This window comes from Bacillus rossius, chromosome 3 (genome assembly GCF_032445375.1).
Source record: "Bacillus rossius redtenbacheri isolate Brsri chromosome 3, Brsri_v3, whole genome shotgun sequence".
NCBI classification, from domain to species: Eukaryota; Metazoa; Arthropoda; class Insecta; order Phasmatodea; family Bacillidae; genus Bacillus; species Bacillus rossius.
In genome coordinates, this window is record NC_086332.1 from 26,225,507 (window position 1) to 26,246,364 (window position 20,858).

Here is a 20,858-nt window from a genome sequence, read left to right on the forward strand (position 1 = left end):
TATTTTTGAATTAGTACGCAAACATTTTCAACGATAGCATTTTAGACGCATCTGGGTTTTTTACCCATGTGTCTGGGTTTTTTTTGTAGGTTATCTAGGTTTTTCATGAATATCAGAGTGGCAGCCCTGGTTACAAGTCGTTTTGTTTATTGTCCTACTTCAAAGTACGCTCAGTGCGCAGTGCGTGCACCGTCTCGTTCAATAATAAAACTAATGAAATTTTAATATTAAAAAGTACATTAATACAAGATATAATATTTATATTTGTGCACCTAACAGCTATGAAAATGCAAATAAATTCTCAGTTGACACTAATAACAGATGTAATCAACATATGGACTCTCTTTTTTCGAAAACAATTAGTAACTAGTGTTTTTATACATTAAAAATTCACGATTTTATCAAAAATAAAAAATAAAAAAACAGATAGGTACGGTACATTAGTGAGCATACTATATCAATGTTTTTTCAAATGTTTCTTCAGATTAGTCGATGATTTATAACTCAGTTTTTGTTTATACAAATTACAATTAGCAAACTCATTATTTTCCGTGAAAAAATTCCACACAAATGAAGTCTTTTTCGTGCACTTATCCATTCCTTATTTCACTATAAAGATACTAACTACAAAGCATGACACCCCGCAACATGGTGATACACGGCCAGGACGAACTGCAGTGAATGTTGAACTGATTGATACTGATTGTATCAGGCGGGCATGAGAGTATCAGATGTAGAGAATTACCAGGCGTGATAAATAATGTATCAGATTCTCCTTCCGGTCGCACGGTCTGCGTACGCGGAGCTTTGTTGCCTCCTGGGACCGTCTGATACAGAAGTATCAGAGACTTGTAAAATGGTTCAATGCTGTATCAGTATCAGGTTGGAACAGATAAGAGCTGTAGCAAACCGTATGTATTCGTTACTGAGTAACGGGTGCGGCATCTAGTAACGAGTAACGAAACGTTACACACGAATGCATTTCGTTACTCGCATCTTTCGTATGTTTCACGCATGCGCGCGCTTATTCGTTACAAAGAACGATGTTTGTTTATTAATAAAAGTATAATTTGGAAATTCGTCGTCCAAGTTTTTTACTGTTTATTAAAGGTATTGTGTGTGTAGACAAAGTTTAAGATTCGAACAGAAACAACGTAAGAAAGTATTTTTTACAAATTATAAATATGTATGTTTTTGTTTTTTATAATCGCGTATTTTCACGTTTTATGTTCTTATCTTAAAAGATATATTATAATAAAGCCGCTCTAATGAGAGTTAATTGTTTCTTGGTTAACAAAAGCTGTTAATTATCAAATATTTTTAATTGTTTATATTCGATTTATTTTTATTTACGCGACGTCATACTGTACGCGTACGAAATACGACTCGATTCGATGCTGTTACATAACCAGTGTTGTTAAGTAACGAATTACAAGTAATCGGATTCCTTGTAACGATTACTTTTCAAGTAATTTATACTTGTAACGAATTACATTTAAAAAATGTAATTCGTACTTGTAATCGGAATACATAACATTAATTGTAATCGATACATTAAGGTAATCGATACTTTATATTTACTTGCCGTTACTTTTATTCTTGGAACGTATAATGAATACAATTAAGAACAAGAAGATCATACATACACTTTTGTATTAGTAAAGTTTATAATTTTACGCTTGTAGTGCTACGATCGTATGCACAACATCTATGATCAAAAATGAAGAGCCAAAGTGACTTGCAGTGTCTCCAACATTACCCTATCCTAAAATCTGCATTTTTAAAATTTAACACATCGCTGCCGTTGAGCGTCTTTTTAGTGTTGGTAAAGATGTTTTTGCCACCAAGAGAGGGGATCTATCTGATAAGAACTTTAAAATGCAATTGTTTTGTAAGGTCAATTCCAAAATTTAAGAAGTTTTATTTTTATTACAGGTAGCTACTTGTATGAAGTCTTTTGATGTTATTCAAACTAGTTTGTCCTCATATATTATTCATTTAATTAAAGATAATAAATTTAATCATTACATGAAATCATTTTTTTAACAAAACATATATGTATGTATGTTTATTAATGTAACAGTGTAAAAAAATTGAATCGTAGGTCAGTTTTAAAATGGTAGCGGAAAGTAATTGTAATTGTAATTTTACTGATTACTTCTATGTAAAGTAATTTTTACTTGTAATTCGTTACATTATCACCACAGTAATTGTAATTGAGCCCAGTTACTTTTTCCGAGTACTTTTAACAACACTGTACATAACATAGCATGTGCCATGTCATGCGGTATCAGAAGTAACGAGTAACGATACGAAAGTAACGAGTACTAATTGTTATAGTAACGAATACATACGGGTACACATTTTTTCGTTACTTTTACACCTCTAGAACAGATTAGTGATGGGTCGTTCGTTAACGATTCGTTCAAAAAGAACGAATCTTTGAGAGAACGAAATCTTGAGATTCGTTCGCGATGTAAAGAACCGGCTCTTTGAGAGCCGGTACCTTGAAAGATTCGGAAGAACGAAAATGCGGAGAGAACGAGAGAACGAGATGAGAGAACCGGCCACGCGCCCGGTCTGATTCGTTCGTGAAATGATTCATGACGTCAGGAGTCTGAAGAATTAGTAATCACAGCGTGCGCATGTTCATAAGAGCAAACGATAACTGATCAAATAAAATAGGGTAACATGAAAAGTATATATACCTGAAAATGTCAACTGTTAAGTAGTGGTTTAAAATTGCGTTTTCATATTCACATACACAATTTGGGGAAAAAAAAAAAAAAAAAAAAAAAACATGAATTAAAAATAACAGGGAAAGTAACTACAAATGTTCAACCTTACCATTTAGGTGTTAATTAATGTACTTCATTTTTCTCTCTTCATACTGAATCGCAGTAGAAGTATTCAATTTTTGTCTTTTTTTCTCTAAATGTGTTGGTCTACATGTAAACACTTTACTCTCTCTAGAGTGTAAATAGCCTGTATATTAATATTTGTAACTTAAAAAGTAATACAATATAAATAATCTTGTTTCATATACGCAACTGTGATTCACTGGCTACGAAAAGCAATGTTCAAGTACTAGCTATAATAGTGCGATTACAAATTAAAGTTAAGAAAGATCACTTTCGTAACATTCTTAGATTTAATGCTCCCGTATTATATAGAATCACTGCATGAAGCATTTGCAGCGATCAACAGTCAATAATTTTATAACAGTCAGTATACAACTAGACGTTTGAAATTTCATTTACCCATGCAGAGTAGATAAAGATAACCACCCACGCGATCCAGCCTCCTCTCGTTATCGGGTCACACGATAACGAGGGGAGGCTGGAAGCAAATACGTAGCCAATACTCTAAAGGATGAACGAGTTACGACACCTGATAAAAGAGCCAGATCCTATACACAGAAAAGAACGAAATGACCGAGATGAACGAATCGTTCTGAACGAATCTTTCACGGAACTGATCCGAAACATGGGGAGGAAAATGGAATAGGAAATCGTTGCACAGGCTTTTTTTTATGATGGACCCTTTTTTTTGTTAGTTCGTCATTCGCCATGATACAGGTGACCGCGCTAAATGCAATATCACACAATCACACTAAAGACTTCAACAAGTATAGCATAGCTACTTGTACTTGTAACGAAGTTTCTACATCAATTTTTAAAATTATTCAGTATTATAATAAAAATTATTTGCTTTGAAAATACTCCGCTAAAATAAGTAGGATATTTATTTGACTCGCAAGGGTTGACTTGCTGGCGCCATGTTGTGTTTAGTGGTAAACAACAACTTGCATCTGGTAAATTAGAAATCATTTTAAAATATTTGGTTAGCAAGAAAACGTGAAAAGATAAAAATGTCTGGACGATATGCCTATGAGCGAAAATGTGCAGTAAGATGCTGTCGTTCAAAACCAGAAGAGCAAAGATTTGTTTCTAATGAGTTTAGTGAATATTTTTATAAAATAGTGCATAACCAACTCCGTGTTCATCAGATTATTAATAATAATGTGTACAATACAGCCTCCATTTCTGGCACAACCTATACATCGTCTTCTATTTTCATATTTCCTGTACTTAACTAAAATTGAGTTATTGTCAGTAGTTCATAAATCAAAAGGTAAACGTTCATCAGGTTTAGATGCTGTACCTGATTTTATTATTAAAGACTGGTATTGATTATATAGTTGACCCATTGTTATATCTTTATAATGAATCTTTTATGCAAGGTTATTTTCCTACCTTATGGAAGTGTTCAAAAGTTATTCCCTTGCATAAAAAAGGTCTTTGTGACGCCTGTCAGAATTACAGTCCAATATCTCTTCTGTCCTCATTCTCAAAAATATTAGAATTATTAATGTTTAATAGATTGTCATTTTTTGAGAAAAATAAAATTTTAGTGGGCAGTCAACATGGATTCAGGCGTTGTAAATCGACGATAACTGCACTTTATGAATTTATCAGCATTATAACTATGGACCTACACAGAAGGAATCATCCTGTTGGGCTGTTTTTGTACTGCGCTGAACTTCGCTCTATCCGCTGACTCTATCCGGCCGCCCGGGTGCGTCATACTGCAGCGCGCTTGGGACAACAACGGCCTAAGTCATTACACGCAAATACAAACAAAAACATTATATTTCTGAAGCTTTATCCCCACTTTAGCAGTTTGGAACACCAGATATGGTAAATATAAACCTTCCTACATGTCTAAGCTATCAATTAAAAATAAATTTAGAAGGAAATATACCGTACAGGTTTCACAAAGGCCTCTGAGGCCCTCCAATGTGTGGTATTCAAGGTATCTATCTCAAACAATAATTTTTTTGACCCACTTTGGCCGTTCGTAACGATACAGCTGATACACAGGGGCCTTCCTAAGAGTATCTGCTACCAATAAAAAATTATTTTGGAAGGGCAACTCCCGTACGGGTTGCACAAGGGCCTCTGAGGCCCTCCAATGTGTGGTATTCAAGGTATCTATCTCAAACAATATTTTTTTTGACCCACTTTGGCCGTTCGTAACGATAGAGCTGATACACAGGGGCCTTCCTAAGAGTATCTGCCCTTCCAAAATAATTTTTTATTGGTAGCAGATACTTGTAGGAAGGCCCCTGTGTATCGGCTGTATCGTTACGAACGGCCAAAGTGGGTAAAAAAATTATTGTATGAGATAGATACCTTGAATACCACACATTGGAGGGCCTCAGAGGCCCTTTGCAACCCGTACGGGAGTTGCCCTTCCAAAATAATTTTTTATTGGTAGCAGATACTTGTAGGAAGGCCCCTGTGTATCAGCTCTATCGTTACGAACGGCCAAAGTGGGTCAAAAAAATTATTGTTTGAGATAGATACCTTGAATACCACACATTGGAGGGCCTCAGAGGCCCTTGTGCAACCCGTACGGGAGTTTTCCTTCCAAAATAATTTTTTATTGGTAGCAGATACTTGTAGGAAGGCCCCTGTGTATCGGCTGTATCGTTACGAACGGCCAAAGTGGGTCAAAAAAATTATTGTTTGAGATAGATACCTTGAATACCACACATTGGAGGGCCTCAGAGGCCCTTGTGCAACCCGTACGGGAGTTGCCCTTCCAAAATAATTTTTTATTGGTAGCAGATACTCTAAGGAAGGCCCCTGTGTATCAGCTCTATCGTTACGAACGGCCAAAGTGGGTCAAAAGAATTATTGTTTGAGATATACATACCTTGAATACCACACATTGGAGTGCCTCAGAGGCCCTTGTGCAACCCGTACGGGAGTTGCCCTTCCAAAATAATTTTTTATTGGTAGCAGATACTCTTAGGAAGGCCCCTGTGTATCAGCTCTATCGTTACGAACGGCCAAAGTGGGTCCAAAAAATTATTGTTTGAGATAGATACCTTGAATACCACACATTGGAGGGCCTCAGAGGCCCTTGTGCAACCCGTACGGGAGTTGACCTTCCAAAATAATTTTTTATTGGTAGCAGATACTTGTAGGAAGGCCCCTATGTATCGGCTGTATCGTTACGAACGGCCAAAGTGGGTCAAAAAAATTATTGTTTGAGATAGATACCTTGAATACCACACATTGGAGGGCCTCAGAGGCCTTTGTGAAACCTGTACGGTATATTTCCTTCTAAATTTATTTTTAATTGATAGCTTAGACATGTAGGAAGGTTTATATTTACCATATCTGGTGTTCCAAACTGCTAAAGTGGGGATAAAGCTTCAGAAATATAATGTTTTTGTTTGTATTTGCGTGTAATGACTTAGGCCGTTGTTGTCCCAAGCGCGCTGCAGTATGACGCACCCGGGCGGCCGGATAGAGTCAGCGGATAGAGCGAAGTTCAGCGCAGTACAAAAACAGCCCAACAGGATGATTCCTTCTGTGTAGGTCCATAGTTATAATGCTGATAAATTCATAAAGTGCAGTTATCGTCGATTTACAACGCCTGAATCCATGTTGACTGCCCACTAAAATTTTATTTTTCTCAAAAAATGACAATCTATTAAACATTAATAATTCTAATATTTTTGAGAATGAGGACAGAAGAGATATTGGACTGTAATTCTGACAGGCGTCACAAAGACCTTTTTTATGCAAGGGAATAACTTTTGAACACTTCCATAAGGTAGGAAAATAACCTTGCATAAAAGATTCATTATAAAGATATAACAATGGGTCAACTATATAATCAATACCAGTCTTTAATAATAAAATCAGGTACAGCATCTAAACCTGATGAACGTTTACCTTTTGATTTATGAACTACTGACAATAACTCAATTTTAGTTAAGTACAGGAAATATGAAAATAGAAGACGATGTATAGGTTGTGCCAGAAATGGAGGCTGTATTGTACACATTATTATTAATAATCTGATGAACACGGAGTTGGTTATGCACTATTTTATAAAAATATTCACTAAACTCATTAGAAACAAATCTTTGCTCTTCTGGTTTTGAACGACAGCATCTTACTGCACATTTTCGCTCATAGGCATATCGTCCAGACATTTTTATCTTTTCACGTTTTCTTGCTAACCAAATATTTTAAAATGATTTCTAATTTACCAGATGCAAGTTGTTGTTTACCACTAAACACAACATGGCGCCAGCAAGTCAACCCTTGCGAGTCAAATAAATATCCTACTTATTTTAGCGGAGTATTTTCAAAGCAAATAATTTTTATTATAATACTGAATAATTTTAAAAATTGATGTAGAAACTTCGTTACAAGTACAAGTAGCTATGCTATACTTGTTGAAGTCTTTAGTGTGATTGTGTGATATTGCATTTAGCGCGGTCACCTGTATCATGGCGAATGACGAACTAACAAAAAAAAGGGTCCATCATAAAAAAAAGCCTGTGAAACGATTTCCTATTCCAGTTTCCTCCCCATGGGTCAAAGGAACCGTTCTGCCCATCACTAGAACAGATTAGTGATGGGTCGTTCGTTAACGATTCGTTCAAAAAGAACGAATCTTTGAGAGAACGAAATCTTGCGATTCGTTCGCGATGTAAAGATCCGGCTCTTTGAGAGCCGGTACCTTGAAAGATTCGGAAGAACGAAAACGCGGAGAGAACGAGAGAACGAGAGAACGAGATGAGAGAACCGGCCACGCGCCCGGTCTGATTCGTTCGTGAAATGATTCATGACGTCAGGAGTCTGAAGAATTAGTAATCACAGCGTGCGCATGTTCTCAAGAGCAAACGATAACTGATCAAATAAAATAGGGTAACATGAAAAGTATCTATACTTGAAAATGTCAACTGTTAAGTAGTGGTTTAAAATTGCTTTTTCACATTCACATACACAAATTAGGAAGAAGAAAAAAACCATATGAATTAAAAATAACAGGGAAAGTAACTACAAATGTTCACACTTACCATTTTTTGGTTAATTAATGTACTTAATTTGTTTCTCTTCATACTGAATCGCAGTAGTAGTATTAAATTTTTGTCTTTTTATCTGTAAATGTGTTGGTCTACATGTAAACACTTTACTGTCACTAAAGTGTAAATAGCTTATATATTAATATTTGTAACTTATAAAGTAATAAAATATAAATAATCTTGTTTCATATACGCAACTGTGATTCACTGGCTACGGAAAGCAATGTTCAAATTCAAATACAAAAATACGTACATAATACTCTAAAGGATGAACGAGTTACGACACCTGATAAAAGAGCCAGATCCCATACACAGAAAAGAACGAATTGACCGAGCTGACCGAATCGTTCTGAACGAATCATTTCACGGAACTGATCCAAAAGAACCGACTCGGTCAAAAGAACCGTTCTGCCCATCACTAGAACAGATACCGAAAATTGCTGTCACAACCCACCTCTAGTGCACTAGTGATGGGTCGTTCGTTAACGATTCGTTCAAAAAGAACGAATCTTTGAGAGAACGAAATCTTGCGATTCGTTCGCGATGTAAAGAACCGGCTCTTTGAGAGCCGGTACCTTGAAAGATTCGGAAGAACGAAAACGCGGAGAGAACGAGAGAACGAGATGAGAGAACCGGTCACGCGCCCGGTCTGATTCGTTCGTAAAATGATTCATGACGTCAGGAGTCTGAAGAATTAGTAATCACAGCGTGCGCATGTTCTCAAGAGCAAACGATAACTGATCAAATAAAATAGGGTAACATGAAAAGTATCTATACCCTGAAAATGTCAACTGTTAAGTAGTGGTTTAAAATTGCTTTTTCACATTCACATACACAAATTTGGAAATAAAAAACTAAAAAAAAAAAAAAAAAAAAAAAAAACCGTATGAATTAAAAAATAACAGGGAAAGTAACTACAAATGTTCACACTTACCATTTTTGGGTTAATTAATGTACTTCATTTATTTCTCTTCATACTGAATTGCAGTAGTATTAAATTTTTGTCTTTTTTCTCTAAATGTGTTGGTCTACATGTAAACACTTTACTGTCACTAGAGTGTAAATAGCCTATATATTAGAGCTGTAGCAAACCGTATGTATTCGTTACTGAGTAACGGGTGCGGCATCTAGTAACGAGTAACGAAACGTTACACACGAATGCATTTCGTTACTCGCATCTTTCGTATGTTTCACGCATGCGCGCGCGTATTCGTTACAAAGAACGATGTTTGTTTATTAATAAAAGTATGATTTGGAAATTCGTCGTCCAAGTTTTTTTACTGTTTATTAAAGGTATTGTGTGTGTAGACAAAGTTTTAGATTCGAACAGAAACAACATAAGAAAGTATTTTTTACAAATTATAAATATGTATGTTTTTGTTTTTTATAATCGCGTATTTTCACGTTTTATGTTCTTATCTTAAAAGATATATTATAATAAAGCCGCTCTAATGAGAGTTAATTGTTTCTTGGTTAACAAAAGCTGTTAATTATCAAATATTTTTAATTGTTTATATTCGTTTTATTTTTATTTACGCGACGTCATACTGTACACGTACGAAATACGACTCGATTCGATGCTGTTACATAACATAGCATGTGCCATGTCATGCGGTATCAGAAGTAACGAGTAACGATACCAAAGTAACGAGTACTAATTGTTATAGTAACGAATACATTCGGGTACGCTTTTTTTTCGTTACTTTTACACCTCTACTATATATTAATATTTGTAACTTAAAAATAAATACAATATAAATAATCTTGTTTTATTTACGCAACTGTGATTCACTGGCTACGGAAAGCAATGTTCAAATTTAAATACAAAAAACCATGTACGTTTGAAGATTTCGACCTAGCTTAAATACACTTCCTTCAGACATCGGTCACTGACAAAGCGACAATCTTTCCCCAATACAGAAAAACAGACCATCCTGTGCCCTCCCCAGTAATTTACACACTAGGATATTATTTACTTATAACATATGTACCACTGACACACATTTTATATTATACCGTCCTTAATAAATTCATATGCACTGCTATAAACGTTCAAAAGATGCGTGCTGTCATCTATGATATGTTTGCGGCACCACTCGTAGCCTATACCCCACGGCTGGTGTAGAGAAGCCTGTTGGGATACAGCTTTCCTTGTGAAGCGGCCATGTTGGTTGCAGAGAGAGGAGGCCGAGGGCAAATATAGGACACAACAAGGGGTAGCACCATGTAAAGGGCTGTGCCGGATTAAATTAATAAGTTATAACACAGTGTTTTCTTGGACTTATCAGGTGTCCCGAGTGGCCTAAACAGCCCTTGTTTTGTGGGGGAGGGGGGGGGGGGGCCCTGCTGCGTCGAACATCTGCCTCGCGCCACAAGGCAGAACCTACCCCGAGATTCCGGACAGTACATAATACTCTGACGCCGACCGCCAATGCTCCTCTGTCGCATAGACCGCTATGCCTCATCAACGTCTCGCAAAAGCGTGTGCACCGAACGCGCCCGTGCGCGCAGCAAAGTGCAGTTCGTGCGACGAGGCGAACGCCATACAACGAGTGCTACACCGGCGCAAGGATCCGGCCGGGTGTGGCATATCCTTCCGCCGCACTACAACAAATTGTTATAATTATGTTTTTCCACAGGATTTTATTAAACATTATTTTTTATTAATTAATAATTAAGTCTTTGCAAAATCATGTTTCAATGTGCGATTTGTCCCGAACCTGGCCGGTTCAGTTTCCCGCGAAATTCACACGTTTCCGCGGGAGGGCTGGCGGGGGAGGGGGGTCGCGCGCGGCGACACCGCTAGTGTCCTTCGAGAGCTCAACCAGGCCGGCAGCCTGCGCGCAACGCGGAACCTTCAACCTTTGCATTCACCGACATGTAGTTTTCCATAGTGTAATTTCTTTTCAACCTTTTGTACAGTTCCGCGGTCGGCCTAAATTTACCATGAGGTACTTAACTTAATTCAATCAGTGCTCCGAGATGAGTGTTTACGTCATACGTAAGTACTGTGGGGAGAGTATGTGTTTTTACGTCGGCGCTTCACGCCCAACCTAGCCTACAGGCTACTTAGTTTTGGCCCGCACGGGGCAGCCAGCAGGCGACACGTGCCATCCAACTTAATAACGATTCAGTCCCTGGGACACACCTAGACACCACGTAGAGTCGCCGGAGACACGGGCCTACGTGTTGCTAGCCCAGTTTATCAAGTGTAATGTGTTAGCGGAATAGTTGTTCGCCTAAGTGTAATTCGTCATGTCAGGGCTTATGTATCACCGTCGTACTGCAGTGCGCCACCAAACTTAATAACGATTCAGTCCCTGGGACACACCTAGTCACCACGTAGAGTCGCCGGAGACACGGGCCTACGTGTTGCTAGCCCAGTTTATCCAGAGCTAGGTATTAGTGTAGTGTATTGTGCTTCAAAATATCGTGTGCCATGTCAGAGTGTCTTATGTAACTTTCGCGTCACGTATACGAGTCTGCCCCTCACGCGCATAAGAATCGTGAGCCGCCACTGAGGAAGTGAGCTGCGCGTGTGACTAGTCGCGTCGGGCAAACCGTTACGGCCAGAACGGGCAGCACCATGTATTGGGCTGTGCTGTATTAAATTCACCAACTATCTGAAGAGGTTTTGTGTTATTATTCAGGCGTCCCGAGTGGCCTCAACAGCTCGGGGGGCCCTACTGCGTTGACCCCTACCTCTAGCCACAAGGCCGAACCTTCCCTGAGATCACGAACTGAACAAAATCACGTCTAAATACTCAGAGGTAGCGGGGACGGCGTCAAATTGGCGCCCGACTAGTGTGGCTTTAATTTTCTAAAAATTAATTTCCAAATTTTGTTTCAAATTTTTCAAATTTTTTCTCAAATTTTTCAAATTTTATACTTCAAATTAGTGTACCAGTAAGGGCTCGCGTAGGAAGTCAGGAATCGCGCGGAAACGGACGCGACGCGCAGACAGCCAAAGGAGCGGGCACCTGGCGATAGGCGCGCGTCAAGTTACACGCCAGACGCGCATCAAGTTACGCGTCAGGCGAGATAACGGCTGTGGGAGCGGAAGTCCGCGCGCCTCGCACACGGATCAGGTGGCGCAGCTGCGCAGCTGCTACGCGCCGAACAGGAGCACGAACATGAGCCGTGACGGAGCGGTAAAGATAGACATGGAAGGGGTATGCCACGCATGCCTTCTGCCAGGGTTGCCAATAAATCATGCCGCGGCAGGGGTTTTCGCCACCTGTACCTGCGACACAGATAGGAAGCACAAAACAGACTTTGACGACAGAAAATCAGGGCCGACGTCTACAATTCAGTGCGGCGCGAGGGGATGTCATCGGCGGCCCGATGAGATGGCGTTCTGCCACCAGTGCGGCACCGTGAGGCACCGCTCGTGCACCGAGGCCCGGGAGTTCCTTAACTTCCGGAATGGGCTATTCATGTGCCGCGCGTGCGAGCTCGCGCTGGACAGACCGTCAGCGACGCCGGCGGCCCCTGTCGCACCGCGCCCCGGCGGCACCCTCAAGCTGCCGGAGTTCGGAGGGCAGGAGCACGAGGACCCCGCAAAGTTCCTGCGGACATGCCGAGACAGGCTGGCACGATACGCGGTGCCTACAGATGAGTGGACGGAGAAGGCGTGCGATCAGCTGAGGGGGTGTGCCCTTGACTGGTGGACCACAGCCGGAGAATACGGCATGGAGTGGGGTGACTTCGCCAACGGACTGGAGGAGCGTTTCAACGACGCCCGTGCCCGGGCCCGGTGTCAACAGTCACTGTTCTGCCGGCCTCAGGAGGCGGGGGAGAGCGCGGAGGCCTTCATCAGGACTAAGGCGCGGCTCCACCGACGGCTGGCGGAAGGGGAGGACGACAGCAGCATGCTAGGGGTAGTCGTCCAGCTGATGCTGCCCGAACTGCGGCCATTCCTTAGGGCCGCCACCGACAAGGGACTGGAGACGTTCGTGCGGTTGGCGAACGAGGTGGAGCGCGACGTGCAAGCTGTCCGTCGCAGCCGCGAGCCGCCCACCCGACGGCCAGGTGCGTCGCCACCGATGTTGGCGGCCCCCGAGGTCTCCAGGGCTCTGGTACCGTACGTGGAGCCAGTGCCGAGGCAACAGGGGGAGCAGCCGTCCCGACGTACCGCACCCAGGGAGAACACCGGGGCACCAAACCAGGGGGCTCCGCGCTGCAAGTACTGCCGTGAGGAGCGGTACCACTGGCACGACGTCTGTCCCACGCGGGCAGCTGTCTGGCAAGCCCGTGGGGCGGGCGGCCTTACGTCGGGAAACGCCCGCTAGGGGGTAGTGCCATGGCTGGCCACTGTCCCTGGAACCCTAGCCCGGCCTCCACTGTCACCCCGGCGCGCCCCGTCAGGACGGACGGGCGCGGCGCACTCGACTCGTCAGCGGCCTGCACCGGGTCGTCGGCGAGCCGCACCGGACACCAGGTGGCCCCGGCGACACCGGCAGCACCTGCGGTGTCCGCGGACACACCGGCACGCCCCATCAGGACGGACGGGCGCGGCGCACCCGACTCGTCAGCGGCCTGCACCGGGTCGTCGGCGAGCCGCACCGGACACCAGGTGGCCCCGGCGACACCGGCAGCACCTACGGTGTCCGCTGACACACCGGCACGCCCCGTCAGGACGGACGGGCGCGGTGCACCCGACTCGTCAGCGGCCTGCACCGGGTCGTCGGCGAGCCGCACCGGACACCAGGTGGCCCCGGCGACACCGGCAGCACCTGCGGTGTCCGCTGACACACCGGCACGCCCCGTCAGGACGGACGGGCGCGGCGCACCCGACTCGTCAGCGGCCTGCACCGGGTCGTCGGCGAGCCGCACCGGACACCAGGTGGCCCCGGCGACACCGGCAGCACCTGCGGTGTCCGCTGACACACCGGCACGCCCCGTCAGGACGGACGGGCGCGGCGCACCCGACTCGTCAGCGGCCTGCACCGGGTCGTCGGCGAGCCGCACCGGACACCAGGTGGCCCCGGCGACACCGGCAGCACCTGCGGTGTCCGCTGACACACCGGCACGCCCCGTCAGGACGGACGGGCGCGGCGCACCCGACTCGTCAGCGGCCTGCACTGGGTCGTCGGCGAGCAGTACCGGACACCAGGTGACCCCGGCGACACCGGCAGCACCTGCGGACCGCCTGACGGCAGCGGCAGCGCCCCGGGAGCAGTGTGGTGAGTCGTTCCAATTAGGGCAGTTGGGACCTGGGGCGGGGCATTTACTCCGGATTCCCGTCAGGATGGATGGACAGCCGGTGCATGCTCTTGTCGACACGGCCGCCAGCCACACGTATGTGTCGGCTCAATGCTCGAGCGTACGGGACATTGTCTCAGATGTGGAGGAGGTACAGTTAGCGACGCAGGTGGCGACAGCGCGTATTGTTGGCCGCTCGAACATCACCCTCTCCATCAGGGACCATGTTAGTCACACAACAGCACTAGTAGTAGAGGGACTACGGGAGACGCTGATCCTAGGTCTGCCTTGGCTGGCGCAGGAGGACGCCACTGTGGAATTCAGGGAGGGGAGGTTGCACGTTGGCCACCACGAGCGGCGCACAGTTTACAGCCTGGGCTATCGGCCACCCGCCGAGCAGGGGACACCCATCACGCTCGCGGACTTGAGGAACGGTGTGCCCGCTGCCCATGTAGAGCTCATAAACAATGTCTTGTCTCAACAGCCACAGGTGTTTGCGGCCACAGATATGCTCCGCCGTACCACAACCACGGAACACACCATCCCCACCCGACCTCACCAACCCCAGTTCGTAAAACCATACGGGTTCGGACCCACTGAAAGGCACGTCATCCAGACCCAGATCACGGAAATGTTACGCGATGGAGTCATCGAACCCAGTGAGTCGCCATACAACTGCCAGATTGTCATGGCGAACAAGAAAGATGGCTCCATGCGTTTTTGTGTGAATTTCAAACCAGTCAATTCAGTAACCATACCCGCCCCACCACCGCTCATCAACATAACAGACGCTTTGGCGGGGCTGGGCGACGCTCGCATCTTCACGTCCCTGGACCTCAAGTCCGGGTACTGGCAGGTGCCGGTACGTCCAGAGGACCGCCCGAAGACCGCGTTCACTGCCCCTGACGGCCGGCGTTTCCAGTTCTGTGCCATGCCGTTCGGGCTGATGGACGCCCCCGCGACCTTCCAGGCCATGATGGTGCGTGTGTTAGACGGGTACGCGGGCGAGTTTGCCGCCGCGTACCTGGATGACGTCATCATCTGGTCACGGTCGTGGGAGGACCACGCCCGGCACCTCGGCCTGGTCCTTGAGCGGCTGGCCAGACACGGCCTCACGTGTGCCCCCCAGAAATGCCACGTGGGCGCGGCTGAACTGGAGTACCTAGGGCACATGGTGGACGCGGAGGGTTGCCGCCCTCTGCCAAAGCACCTGAACCTTATTGAGTCCAAACCCGCCCCTCGAACCCGCAAGCAGCTGCAGAAGTTGATGGGCCTTCTCAACTGGCTGCGCTCGTTCATTCCGCATTTTGCCAGCGTCACCGCCCCGATGACGGACTTGCTGTCACCCAAGCTCCGGTTTCAGTGGACCAGCGAAGCGGACGCCGCCCTGGATGCGGTGAAACGGCAGTTCCGCGAGTGCCACCAGCTCGCCCGTCTGCAGCCTGACCTTCCCCTGTTCCTTCAGACAGACGCCAGTCAGGAGGGGATGGGGGCCGTCCTATACCAGGTGGGGGACAAAGGCGTGCGCCGGGTGGTGGAGTACGCCAGCGCCAAGTTCGGCCAGCCCGAACGGCGGTACCATGTGAACGAGCAGGAGTGCATGGCCGTCGTTTGGGCTATGCGCCGCTACCGCCACCACCTGGAGGGCCGCCGGTTCACGCTGCGGACGGACAGCCAGTGTCTCCGCTGGCTGGACTCCGCCCAGGGCCGCAAGTCGAAGTTCACGAGGTGGGCGTTGATGCTCCAGAACTTCGACTTCGCGGTCGAGCACGTCCCTGGACGGGACAACCAGTTCGCCGACGAGTTGTCGCGCCATCCCGACCCACACAACACGTTTCAGGATGACCAGGACTGGGAGGGGCTGTTGCCGCCAGGGGGAGTCGCGCCGCCGGTCACTCCAGGGGAGGCGCCCGCAACTTTATTCCACATCCCAAGGGCCCCCGATTATCCCGCCGTCTTGCCTGTGGAGACCCTGAGCGGATTAGTGGAATTCGTGAAACAGGCCCAGCGGACAGACGACCCCACACAGGCCGAGGTGCGGTCATGTGGGGAGCAGGTTCACCCCTACCACAGGTGCGTGGACGGGGTGTTGGAGACCCGGGTACCAGGGGACATGGACGCCTGGCGCCTTCATGTGCCGCTCGGTGCCCGCGAGCAGGTCATGGGCTTCCACCACACGCACGAGCTGGCGGGACACCCAGGTGCGCACCAAACCCAGTTAGACATCCGTAAGACCTTCCATTGGCCGGGGGTGACGCGGGACGTACGGGACCTGGTGCGGCGCTGCCAGCAGTGCCAGCAGAGGAAGACGAGGCGGTCTGACGGGGTGGAGCAGCAGCGCCCCCGACGGCCCCGCGACCCGTTTCACACCCTGGCCCTGGACATAATGGGGCCCTACCCGCGGACCACCCGGGGAAGGAGGTTCTTGGTCGTCATCACAGACATTTTCACCCGGTGGGTCGAGGCCTTCCCGGTGTCCAACGTGCGCGCCGGAACCATAGCCGCCCTGCTGGACCACGAGATATTCCCGCGGTATGGTTTCGCGCGCGTGCTGTTGACGGACAACGGCTGTCAGTTCAGCGGGAGGCGCTGGAGAGCTGACTGTCGCCGTTGGGGTCTCGACCACCACACCACCCCCATTTACCATCCCCAGGCCAACCCCACTGAGAGGCGGAACCAGGAGGTCAAGGCGCAGCTGCGGCTGAGGTTGGGGGACGACCACTCCAAATGGGACGTCCACCTGCCGAAGCTGTTGTATTGCCTCCGGCGCCGCACCAACGCTGTCACCGGTCATTCCCCTGCCGAGCTTCTGTACGGGAAGAACTTGGCTTTGCCCGGGGAAAGCAGGGTGGCCGATGTTGCCATGGGCACGGTGGCGTGCCCCAATCATGAGGAGGGGAGGGAGCACGCCAGACAACGGCAGGCCCAATTCCTGGCGGCCCACACGCCCATGACTAGTCACCCCCCACCCCCCATCCAGCCAGGTCAGCTGGTATATGTCAGGCAGCACCACTTGTCGTCCGGGGCGCGTAACTTTTGTGCGGGGTTGGCGCCTCGATGGTCGGAGCCGCGGGAGGTCCTGTGGAGGACGGGCCCCTCATCCTATGCGGTCCGGACGCCAAGGGGGCGGCCCGCTAAAGTGCACCGGGACGACCTGCGCGTAGTCGCGCACGGGGTCAGAGTTGGCCCAACGACCCCCTCTTCACCATCCCCCACACTCCAGGAAGCCACAGATACGCCGCGGGAAGGAGCAGCACCTGAACCCACCACCCGGGGGGACATGCACACGGGCGACACAGACGTGGGTAGCCCTGATCAGGCACATGAGTGCAACCAACCCGACCTCCGGGACACTCCGAGCAGGTCCCCGGTGCCGCTGGCCACAGTTCCGCACGTCCCCGAGGAGGTGGGGAATCCGTTGGTCTGGTTTCCTGACGAGGAGGGGGAGGAGGTCTGTGAGGAGGAGGACGTCGAGCCACTGTGGCCGCTGGACCTCAGCCTGGCGGACGCCACGTTCCGGGTATCCGTGGACGAGCCCGAGGAGGGGGAGGAGGAGCCGGACAGTAGGGATAGGCGCCCCACCCGCAGACGTCGGGCCCCGGTCAGGACGTACTGCGCGGACGACAGCGAGCCGGTAGAGTTCGCTCCTGTCCCCGCCGTGGAGGCGAGCTGCCCGACCACCCAACCGGACACGAGGGGACCTACCACACTCTGCACAGTGGAGACCCCTACCAGCACAGTCCCCACAACACGACCACAGAGGGCCCGCCGACCCCCGGCCTACCTGGCGGATTACGAGTGGTCCAGGTCCCCGTCGAGCTACTCCACCCGGGCGCGGCCCGTAAGGGGCGATCCAGGTGTGCCAACACTCGTGGCCGGACCCCTATCATTCCCCCCGCCCACGTCATCCATTCCACCACCCTGCCACACCCCGACCACACTGACCCCCCCACCCACTTGTCACCATATTGAGCTAGAAGAGGCGCACGTCGCTGCCCAGTCCCAGGGGGGGAAAGGACACGGGTCAGGGCGTAACCCCTTATCATTCATTGAGTGGGAGAGGTATTCAGGGCAGAATGTTTACATCACAACACACCACCACTCCGCCGCGTAGTGTAGGGCTCGCAGTGCGGCGAACGTCAGTGAAGTGCTCAGCGTGTGAAGCGAGGCGTTGATGCACATAGCGGTCTCAGAGAAGGGGGGGCATTTGACGCCGACCGCCAATGCTCCTCTGTCGCATAGACCGCTATGCCTCATCAACGTCTCGCAAAAGCGTGTGCACCGAACGCGCCCGTGCGCGCAGCAAAGTGCAGTTCGTGCGATGAGGCGAACGCCATACAACGAGTGCTACACCGGCGCAAGGATCCGGCCGGGTGTGGCATATCCTTCCGCCGCACTACAACAAATTGTTATAATTATGTTTTTCCACAGGATTTTATTAAACATTATTTTTTATTAATTAATAATTAAGTCTTTGCAAAATCATGTTTCAATGTGCGATTTGTCCCGAACCTGGCCGGTTCAGTTTCCCGCGAAATTCACACGTTTCCGCGGGAGGGCTGGCGGGGGAGGGGGGTCGCGCGCGGCGACACCGCTAGTGTCCTTCGAGAGCTCAACCAGGCCGGCAGCCTGCGCGCAACGCGGAACCTTCAACCTTTGCATTCACCGACATGTAGTTTTCCATAGTGTAATTTCTTTTCAACCTTTTGTACAGTTCCGCGGTCGGCCTAAATTTACCATGAGGTACTTAACTTAATTCAATCAGTGCTCCGAGATGAGTGTTTACGTCATACGTAAGTACTGTGGGGAGAGTATGTGTTTTTACGTCGGCGCTTCACGCCCAACCTAGCCTACAGGCTACTTAGTTTTGGCCTGCACGGGGCAGCCAGCAGGCGACACGTGCCATCCAACTTAATAACGATTCAGTCCCTGGGACACACCTAGACACCACGTAGAGTCGCCGGAGACACGGGCCTACGTGTTGCTAGCCCAGTTTATCAAGTGTAATGTGTTAGCGGAATAGTTGTTCGCCTAAGTGTAATTCGTCATGTCAGGGCTTATGTATCACCGTCGTACTGCAGTGCGCCACCAAACTTAATAACGATTCAGTCCCTGGGACACACCTAGTCACCACGTAGAGTCGCCGGAGACACGGGCCTACGTGTTGCTAGCCCAGTTTATCCAGAGCTAGGTATTAGTGTAGTGTATTGTGCTTCAAAATATCGTGTGCCATGTCAGAGTGTCTTATGTAACTTTCGCGTCACGTATACGAGTCTGCCCCTCACGCGCATAAGAATCGTGAGCCGCCACTGAGGAAGTGAGCTGCGCGTGTGACTAGTCGCGTCGGGCAAACCGTTACGGCCAGAACGGGCAGCACCATGTATTGGGCTGTGCTGTATTAAATTCACCAACTATCTGAAGAGGTTTTGTGTTATTATTCAGGCGTCCCGAGTGGCCTCAACAGCTCGGGGGGCCCTACTGCGTTGACCCCTACCTCTAGCCACAAGGCCGAACCTTCCCTGAGATCACGAACTGAACAAAATCACGTCTAAATACTCAGAGGTAGCGGGGACGGCGTCAACTCTTAAATTCAAACTGTGGTAGCGGGGTTCGTGTCATATAATTTTTCAAAACATAAATAATGTAACCATTATATATAAGCAAGATAATTGTTTAAGTTAGTTTGATGAAAAGGTTGGGACCACGGTGCGTTTACTTAGAGGTTTCATACTCATTCTATCTTACTTACGCTCTACGTGTTACCCAAGTCAACATTGCGTCATTTACAAATTGTTTTTTTGTGTTTTTTTTTTATCTGTCATGCAGTAGTAGTAAATATATATAGTATTTGCGGATGCGATTCGCAGGCATTTAATAAGTAGTTTTAAGTTTTGGTTGTTTGATACAGCGAACTAACGATAACCGTCTTTTCACCTTCAATTATTGTACAATAGAGGCTAGCTAGCTTCCAGTGTTTCAAATCGGTTATTATGAAGGAACTTTGTCAAGAATTTGACAGCGGTTTCACATTTGGTGTATGATCTCATACCCTGAATCAAGGATCATAAGTAGTTTTGTTGTACGTCCCCGAAATTAAAGTAATGAAGTATTGAATTTATAAAAGCTTAGCTATGGCGACGCCGTCCACTGAATTTGCCCGATTTCCTTTCGAAAACGTGAGAAATTTACTTGGTGTATTTCCACAGGGCCACGAAAAGGCTTTGAAACATGCCTTCTACAATGCTTTAGCATTGGTGTTGTTAGTAGGATGTGGTGGTGTTGCGTGGGCATCTCTCGTCATTTTGGAACCTTTTGTCAAACCACTCATTTGGGCTCTACTGTGCGGTTCAGTTCTTCATCCTCTGAAACGATCTTTGGCAACAAACCTTTTCACATGGCTAGAAAATTTAGAGGCATCCTCGGCACCTGTGCTGTTTGTGATATTGATGACCCCAGTTAAATTTGTAGATCGCTTGTCTGAACGGATCGGGAACTCGCTGAGTGCACACTTGAAGGTCATTCTGTTGGTGGTGTGCACTGTGTGTTTATTCCAGCTGTTGTATTACTACACCCCTCATTTCTGTGTATGCTTTATGGTGCAGCTAGGAAAGTACACAAGCATTTTAATATTGTGGATTATACAACGATTTAATACACTTGTGGTAAGTGTGTTTTAGTAATATATGTTTGCAACTATCGCTGTTTGTTCCATTCTCATAATTTTTTTCTAATTTATTCTATAGTAACGAAGGGTCAGGGT

The 20,858-nt window shown here is 47.5% G+C and overlaps 1 protein-coding gene across 2 annotated transcripts in view; it reads left to right on the forward strand.

Moving 5' to 3' along the window:
- Positions 1 to 19,892: 19,892 nt before the first annotated feature.
- The window catches only part of LOC134530404 (transmembrane protein 245), a 41,038-nt gene continuing 40,072 nt past the window's right edge, over positions 19,893 to 20,858 (forward strand). The window contains exon 1 of one of the 2 annotated variants that reach the window (XR_010074811.1): positions 19,893 to 20,760. Coding sequence is in view for 1 of the 2 variants with exons in the window: in XM_063365200.1 (XP_063221270.1) it covers positions 20,230 to 20,760 (531 nt within the window). In the remaining variant the exon portion in view is untranslated. The remainder of the gene's footprint in view (positions 20,761 to 20,858) is intronic. The other variant, XM_063365200.1, reaches the window with a different exon arrangement.